This window comes from the organism of the source record quoted next, unplaced genomic scaffold (assembly GCF_019419815.1).
Source record: "Pyrus x bretschneideri cultivar Hongxiangsu unplaced genomic scaffold, Pyrus_bretschneideri_v1 Contig72, whole genome shotgun sequence".
NCBI lineage: Eukaryota > Viridiplantae > Streptophyta > Magnoliopsida > Rosales > Rosaceae > Pyrus > Pyrus x bretschneideri.
Window position 1 is genome coordinate 1,294,360 of NW_025999812.1, and position 9,224 is coordinate 1,303,583.

The 9,224-nt window shown below is 36.8% G+C and overlaps 1 protein-coding gene across 2 annotated transcripts; it reads right to left on the reverse strand.

The window, feature by feature from the left end:
- Positions 1–914: 914 nt before the first annotated feature.
- LOC103960480 lies at positions 915–8,119 on the reverse strand. Of its 2 annotated transcripts, XM_048574491.1 has the most exons (8): positions 7,796–8,119; positions 7,215–7,431; positions 6,043–6,561; positions 5,502–5,594; positions 4,975–5,208; positions 3,691–3,793; positions 2,099–2,328; positions 915–1,397 (listed from the first exon to the last, which is right to left on the reverse strand). In XM_048574491.1, exons 3-8 carry the CDS (start codon positions 6,366–6,368, stop codon positions 1,175–1,177), a joined length of 1,209 nt encoding a protein of 402 aa, XP_048430448.1. In that variant the 5' UTR covers positions 6,369–6,561; positions 7,215–7,431; positions 7,796–8,119; the 3' UTR covers positions 915–1,174. The 2 variants fall into 2 exon arrangements, with proteins under 2 accessions (XP_048430448.1, XP_009371238.2); XM_009372963.3 differs by lacking the exon at positions 7,215–7,431.
- Between the last annotated feature and the right edge of the window lie 1,105 nt (positions 8,120–9,224).

Below are 9,224 nucleotides of genomic sequence, written 5' to 3' on the forward strand. Positions count from 1 at the left end.
ATTCTTGTTTGGCATGAGATGGAAGGGCGGCAGACGAAGTTGTTGTCAATTTGACAGCAGCTTTAAATCTATTTTTAGTAATTAATAAATGCTTTTCATAATTTTTGTACTTATCTTTTGTTTTAAAATACTAATTACAACTATGAAAAGTAAATAATGTAATAAATAATAGTTTAAATTTGAAATATCGGTCGAAAACAAAATATAAAAAAGATCAATATGTCACATAAGCCTTCAAATTTAAATTTTACGATTAAAATTTAACATCTCGATGTTCTAAACCCTTTATTGTCGACCGCCAACTTGAATCCATATCAAACGAATTGATATGGCTTAATTTCAAGTCTATATCAAAGATTTCGCATATCAGGACTTGGGAGAGCAACTCTCTTACCAAACTATGGAGGTTCCTTCATTCATTTTTCCGGTGAAAACTGAAGCCGAGCCTGCATTAAGCTCTTAGTTCTGGCTGTGATTCCGTACAGGATTAGATCTTGCGTCGGAATCGTGTAAGAGATACTGCTCTTTACCCAAAGGTTATATCCAGGTTTTAACCGGAATATTTTCGCACTCTCTAGATTCTTTGGATTGACCGGTTTGTATTGATCATATGTTTCATGTCTAGGTGAACTCCTTAATCTGACGACTCTTTAAGGCCCGTTTGGTGGGCAAGATTGGATTGGCAAGAATGGATTACATAACCCAAGTGTATAATTAGGTTACATAACCCATCATATTTTCCCTTAATTCAAATTTATAGCCAATCCAGTCCATGTTTCAATTTGTCTCACCAAACATTGACTAGACTACAAGTCCAATTTAATTGGAAATAATCCATCCCATCCTGTCCACCAGACGGGGCCTAAAGTTTAACAGGGCTACATGTTTAAGATTTCAATCAGGAACAAATCAAATACAAATAAACTGGGCCAAAGTATATAAGAAATAAAAAATTGACCTTCCGGTTAAAACAAATATTTGAAAATCTACAAGTTGTAATTTATGCCACAATTCAACAACACTGAAGGTAAAAGTAGCCTGCAATCTTCCCCTCCATATCAAGCTCTCGTAGCGTGAAACGCGAGCCTCTGCTTGTATTATTATGTGTATAGAGTATCAGTACGACTGTACGGGTGTTGAAAAGTTTTGGGAACCTTTCTCCGGAGCTAAAATGTTAGGTTCCCTCTTCATCCATGGTATAAACTGGTATTTGCCACACCTTGGTGTTCTTCTTTCGGTCATCAGTAAGACTGAAATCTGTGTCATCTTCTTTAAATGTGTTGATGAACGTTTTAGCACCTGTCATGATAAGCCTCTCAATCATGAACAACTGGTAGTTATTCTCAATCACAGGCTCCAAGATGTGGCTATAGTTTGACGAATACGCCAATTTGTATCTGCATATATTTACATGGTCAGAAACGAGGTCAGCAACAACTTTGTATGACAAATTTAACCCCTTTAACATTCTTTCAGAGCCAAAGGACCTTCAAGTTAAGGATAGCACAATCCGAAAAATAGTCAAATCATATAGAAACTGTATACCCCACTGGAGAGTTGAGACTAATAATAAGTAAATAAATTCTCTGAGCTTCCTAGTAAAGTAAGCACATGAAAATTGAGGATTCCATAGCAAATATTGAACGGTAACAGGAGATTAACGTGAAGTTTATTAGACAGAACCAGCATTAGATGACTTCAGAGGTCATAGTGTATGCGTAGATCAAACACATTATTCATTCTGTCATGAATGTTCACAACTCCAGTATCAAATAATTACAAATGTCTTTTGGCTTGACTACTTCAGTATTAGCTAATCCATAAGATCCTTCCAAATGCATTGTAATTACTAAACCTGAATCCTACACATTTTCAGCCAATGGTACTTAGATTTCATACTGAACCCAGCAGTAACCAAGGGATTAAGTTAAACGATAACTAGCCAGAACAAATAACTGAAAGTTTGACACAGCACAAGAGAGCTCTGAGCTGTCCTTAACACGTTAGCATGACAAATAGTTCGTTTTAGCACAATGAACACGGGATTTCATCTCTAAAGCAGATGGTGAAAAAAACCTGAACATGCCTGAGGACTTACCTGACTGAGAGAAGTGAAAAAAAACCCGGTGTCCTTTCATTTGAAGCAATATAAAGAGTTCGTCCAGATGGGACCCATTTTTCAATTCTGTGGAGAATAAACTCGGGGTGAGTATCCCTGTCCACATGAGGATGCAGTGTCCTGTTGATGCCAAACCTGTCCTTCCTGGTCTTTATTATATCACCACGACGAACATGAATGGCATCATAATCACCAAGGAGTTCCTTAATCTGTGGAATGATTTGGTCAAAGTCAGTAACAGCACTGACATGCAGAGGAAATAATTCAAGGGGAAACAGAAGGGCCTAGGGTAATTCTGCAGTATAATTAATGCATAACCCTTTTTCTTAAAAGTCAAAATCCTATCCCAAATTGATTATATACTACATGTGACAAATTTCCAAACATAAAAGAAAAATTCAAATTCAAACCGAGGTTTCGAGACATCCTGTCCTAGCTAATTACTCGAGGTGTTTGTCATACGAGTTACATGAAAATTCAAAACGACATTGGACCCATTTCAGCTATTTAGCCCGCCCAGATCTCACAGGCATCTTTGTATGTCATTATCAAATGTCCCCTATGCCATCCATATTTACCATGATTCTTGTATGTTTTTTAACCATGAATTGTATTATTCTGATATTTTGTTCAGTTATCAGCCCTTTACTATTATGAATTATTATGTAACCGGAAAAAAAATTATTACGCAATGGTTCATTATTACGTATGTTCAGATTTTGAGTGTTACAAAAACTTTCATTCAAGACAATTAACTATTGTTTACATGTAATTCAATTGTATTAATCCATTCCAAGTTCCAAAGCATCTACATAGAAGAAGCTCAGACAGTCAGTGGAGATGAGACATAATGAAGAGACCAGATAAAGTTCTGATAAAATTCCACAGACCAAGTTGGTAACGACAATGTAGGCAGATCAATCCACAATTGAGTAGGCAATCAAATATATGGAGACTTTGGAAACAGAAACTTTGAGGGAGGGTTGGCCAAAAACATCTCGAGTTTTAGTTATAATAGTGACTGGGAAGCTACTAGGATATGATTATAGATGACATATATATAACTTAGAGCATCTCCAAAGGAGATGTCAAAATTGCCACATAGGCATACAACAGTAAAAAATGGCAGCAAACTCTCTCCAAACGAGCCTTCAGTTTCTTAGGTGGCGCTGAGTCATTTGAAGGCAAAGCCTTTTGCTGTCAAATTTGACAGCAGATGTCAAATTTATTAAATGATATTTTAATAAATGAATATAATATATAATAAATGTTGTTATATTTTTGAAATATTTGATTGGTTGCTTTAATCATTGGACTCCACAAAAAGATAAAAAATTTATTAAATGACATTATTATTTGACATATCTGGTGGAGCAAAATATTGTACAAAATGTCAAATTGCAACATAAGCTATCAACTATCATTTTGATGTTTAAAATTTGACATCTCCTTTGGAGATGCTCTTAGACTCGTATACAATAAGCAAACAGATGAGAGAGCAACTGTATGGAAGCATTAAACAATAGTCAGCTATGGAATTTAAACTTGGTGGGATCCATTATAATACATACCTCATCAGCTGCATTCCTTAGCTTCTTTGCCACCATTGAGGGAAGAAAGGAGTGAGGCAAAATTATAGCACTACTATTTTTTCGGTCCTTGCACTCCATAAACCTATATGGCTGCCATTATGAATTCCTCAAACAACTAAAATTGATATTCTAATATTCATGAAACTTAACTAAAGAGACACATCTTGGTTATTTCCTAACTAAAAGAAATAGACTAAGTTCCATCCAACAACCTGAATGGAGACTTTCAAAACTTTCAACCAAGTGAAACCGATATTCAATTGCATATTAACCCAAATCCTGTCTTGGCATTGGAACTCAGTTGTTTTTCAGTCAAGGAACTCAGATATTTAATAAAACTAGAGGTATCAAGTAACAACCAGTGCTTTGGATGCCGTTTCTGAGGCGGGGGTCAAGACAAGTTATCAGTAAATTGCCTCAGGCGTTGAGATGTATAGCAGATTGCAGGGTGCAAGGCACTGCAACTTCCAGAGTCTGCAACAGCGGCCGACGTAAAACCCATGGAAAGAAGACAAGGAATCCAATACCTTTTTTGTTTTCTTTGTGGTACTGTTTTTAAAGCTATATAACACCATGTTCTTAAGTCATCTAGGTTACTTTATGAAACAACCCGTTTCATTTATATGCCGAGTTTATAGACCAAAATTCTGCAGGTTGGTTTTCAGCAAAATCGTTGCAGTTTTTGTTTATTCCCTTTAGACTCCCCAACAGCTTGTTCTTCCCCACAACTCAGCCCCAAATCAAATTTTCATAACCATGATTTCTTCCCAAAGACACAAACCAGCCTCCTAAAGTCGAATCTCCCGAATTCATTCTCTCTCTAGTTCTCTTTTCTATTTAGCGCTCTCTTTTTAATTATTGATATTACATAAAAACTTTTGAATTAAATAACTTATGTCTCGAGAGGCTTAAGCCTCGCTTTCTGGACCACAAATGCCTTGCCACACCTTTGAAAAAATTAGTAACACAAGGCTATGGGTAATGGGTATCACAAACCTAACAACTTTATTTGGGCCATTATCATTCGAAGTGGAGAATATATCTACAAAAATTGAAATTGATCCGGAGCCTATATTTAGGAGTTATAATTTAAACAAATACCAGAATTAATCTTTCTTCCCAAAATATGTTTGTCAACTATTATCTCGACAAGTCGACCGACACCCACACTTGCAACACAAGTAGAGGTTTTAATGCTTCATCACCACCGAAGAAGCCAATCCTAAAGCTTTTAACAAAAAGGAAAATGAAATAAAATTTTACCATGAGAGAGGGCTTGCAGTTCTGTTTATGATCAAAAGATTTGAGAAACGACTGTTTTCTTTAAGATCAACACGACTAACTCCTTCCACATGAGCAGCTCCTCTAGCTTCCAACTTCATACTTGTTTCCCCTACCTGATACCACTTTTTTGAATTGTCTAAAATTACTGGTACAGTGCCCGATATGAGATCCATATCATACAAAGATTCCATGGAACAAGAGTTTGCTGCCCATCTAACAAATGAAATGAGGCCCCTTCAGATTGTATGCTATATGTGTTTTGATAAACCAAACAAGTACATACAAAAAGGATATTGAGGTAAAGTACATATCTCAACCTACACACTTACAGATGTAATATGTTTTATTTGTGAGAAAATTGCAAACTTTAAGCACGGAAATGGCATATTTTTTGCAACAAGTAGCAGTAATATTATTCCACAGTTAAAGGGCATTCTCTTAGCAGTAAAACTATTCCACAGTTAAAGGGCATTCTCTTGAAACCCAACTAAGAGGTAGAAACTTACCTTTCTTCTGAAATTCCATCATTTGAGTGATGAAGGATTGCTTTCTTATTGTGCATTGGGTTGAGACACATTCTCGAAGGCATTACAAAAGTTCTGCAAACAACAAGTAAATTAATACACAATGTTGCATAAAATATACTGTGTTGGTACTTTATTAATTAGGTGGTAAATTTCATGGAAACTACTAGTTTTGTGATTATTATGCTTAATCACATATTACAAGGAACCATAACATCAACATCAACCAGTTCGATGTAACAGAAGAATACAGTTCATAAAAAAGAAATCCAAAATTCCCTGTTGCACAAAACAATAACAGCTAAATCTTCCAAAAAATAAAAAATCTATATGATCTACAAGGTCACAAACTTTCCAGATCTAAAATGCTAACCTAGAAGTTCTCCCCATTTAACTGGTTCTTATGATATCATATATGATCTACAATTCAGTGTCTCCCACAAATCTTCCAGCAACCAAACACATCATAAACCCCAAACCAGAACAAAAACAAACTCAATGATTTTAGAACCTTAAAACGTACCTCTGAAGGAACATGGCCTCTTCAAGAGCACACCTAAGGCTGGACTCCTGGTGGCCCAATCCTGCACAAGACTTGCAGTGTTTTCCAGGGCAATCAATTCTGTCACCCCAGTAGAGGTATTTCTCATGGCCACTTTGGTGGTTTTGGCTCTTGTACTTGTCTTCGGGCATGCTTTCTAGGATTTTTGGAGAGGATATATAGAACCCACTAGTGGATATGAGAGAGGAAAAGAGGAAGAGGAGTGTAATGGCAGCTATGCAGATGGCAAGGAATATGATTGGGGAACTAGGTCCTGGTTTGGACTTTTGGGTTCTAGGAAATGCCATTAGAATTGACTAATGGCGGAGCCAAGATAGTTAGTTGGGGTGGCTACACCTCCAATCTAAACATAACCTTTCTTCGTTTTTCAAGAATATGGACTCTTGCGTGCAGATATAATCCAAGCTATACGACTCTTCACAGAGAGATAACCAGTAATCAGCTTCCTTTGGTAAAACCAAGGACAACAGAATCGCTAGCCTGCACAGAGGAAGAGAATTAGCACACAAACTAGCACAGCAATGACATAATTATTTGACAACCTTTTAATATTTGGAGAGAGATAGAGCATGAGTGGAGCAAAAAGTAAACACATCCTTCGAGAACTCTACATGAAATGAAATAGAGTTACTCACAGCAATTGTAAAAAGGATATATCCTGGCCGGTAGTCTATCCTATCACAAAGTACAATAATCCTAGAGCAGCAAGGAAGAGAGAGAGAGAAAGAGATTTGGTATGTACATAATTCATTTCATTTCGTGTTTTGCTCCTACACAGACCATATGGACTAGGAAAAGAGGTGTGGATGATTATTTTGGAGTCCGGGTGCATGTATAGTGAGGATACGTATTGAATGTGAATGCAATTAAATGGCTGAGATGAATTTATACTTTAAAAGAGAATGGTAAAATCTAATTTAAAAATTAAAATAAACTTAAGAAGAATGGTATATAACTCATTTCAATTCATTGATATAGTGTCGTACTCATACTTGTGCTCCCTCATTTCATTTCATTCCATCGTTTGGGCTCTCTCCCATTTAATACCAAGAAGAGCGAAGGGTGCAAAAAAAGAAAAAGGAACACCATATCCCGGGTTCGGCCTAAAATCAATCTCTATTGCTCATACACACCTCAATTCCTCTGAACCTTTGCCGACCAGAAGGTTGATGTCTACTCTGCACTTGTGTGACTGCATCCATCCATAAGTGGACAAGAGAAATTCCAGACATACCAATTTGACCATTTCCACAATACAAACGCAAACTCCGTTTTCTCAACAAAATTGACAAGTCATGTAAGCATTCGTTTCAGGATGATGCCAGACACACTGCAATATGTATGCACCAACTTGGGGAAGCCAGCCAACACCGAAAACCAAATAGCACAGAAAAATTTATCAACTTGTAGTTGCAGGTGTTATACTAGATTGGCGTTTTTTAGGTTTTGAATCCAAAATTTTGTAGCGGAAGAGCAAAATTGTCTGTCAACTAAAACCGGAAAGAAAATAAAATTTGTTCAAAGAGAAACGTGGATCCAATGATTCCTTTCATTTCACCAGAAAATAATAATAATAATAATAATAATCTAAGTAAGGTGGATTCCTAATTTCCTAACCTCCATCTAGTATCCATACATTTATAGAAAAAGCAGTCATGTATTCTAAATTATGAAATTGTAGGAAAATAGGAAGAAGAAGAAGAAAGGATGATACCTTTTGTAAATTGGCAAGGAAACCAAGATTAGTTTTGGGTTGGAAGTTGGAATTGTCTGCCGAGCTCCCCCAACTGTGAGACTGAGACTGGGACTGTGGGGGGACTGCGAGAGAGAGAGAGAGAGAGTGGAAGAATTGGAGATTGCTCTTCTTCTCGATTGATGAAAAATGGATTGCTTGCTGGGTTCAGTTTCGTCCAGGATGAGATTGAGAGAGTAAGATTGAAGGAGGCGAAGCGAGCTGTAGGAGGAGAGGAGACGCAATTTCTTTCCAACAAGTGGGGGAGGGAGCTTTGTCGGAGAAAGATCTAGAGAGAAAAAAAAATTTCAAATAATAACGGGGGCAAATCACGATTAATAAATATTTTTTCAATTTATGTAATTAAAATCACATTATTTATTTTAAATCCTACCAATATAACTCTCAACCATTCACCACCATCACCAATGTTGTTGCCATCATTAACATCCTCTCACTATTGATGTTACCATCACCACCATCTCCGCCGTTGTTGCCACCATCCACCTCTACAACCACACCATGCCTTCCATAATTGCAACCTCTACAACCCCAACCACTGTACCCTAATATTGGCACCACCACCACCATAGTCACCATTGTTGTTGCTATCACCATAACCGTTGCCGTCTATTAGTGTCAAAACTCGAACAGAGCATGAGTGGATTCAACACTTATTTGCTCCGAGTGTTGCTTTCAGTCGCAGTGCCACGAGATGGCTTGAAAGAAAAAGAGAATAGGTGTCCCACTGTTGGAGACTGCCAACAAACAATAGTGTGTTTAGAATTATATTGTGTTTGCGTGTAGATCTGACTTCTTAACCATATGATTGTGCTTTCGAATGAAACGCTGGTTCGATTAAGCTCCTTTTATGTCTGAGGGAACAAGGACTTGAAATCTAATGCAAAATAAGTGCTTGCCTAAGTTGGAATTGAAAATAAAAGTAGAAATAGAAACTAGAAATTGAATATAATCATTTCGTGATGAAATCAAGATCACAAACACTTACATGAGCAATTCAAAGTTGATAAGCTAGTCTAAATAACTACAAAGTACATAAACTTGAAAACTTAAAGAAAGTAGTAACCTTTAGCAAGACTCAGGTCGTGTAAGGCAGAATAATGCTTGAGGAGTCCATTGATATCATTGATGTCAAACTGGACGAATGGGAAAACATTTTCTTAAAGAGGTGATCAAGGTTGGTAGGAATGTTCTTCAACAGAATCATACCACGAGGTGGCAAAGCTATAAAAGTTTTAGATCTCATGGATCGTATGTAGTGTTTACTTTCAAGAAAGCTTAGATTTGTAGCCGAAGAGATGAGAGAGTTAATGAAAAGCAGTTGGGTTGATTGAAGAATCACTGGAGCTTTGAATAATCATATAGATTGAGCTTGAAGGCATGTGGTCCT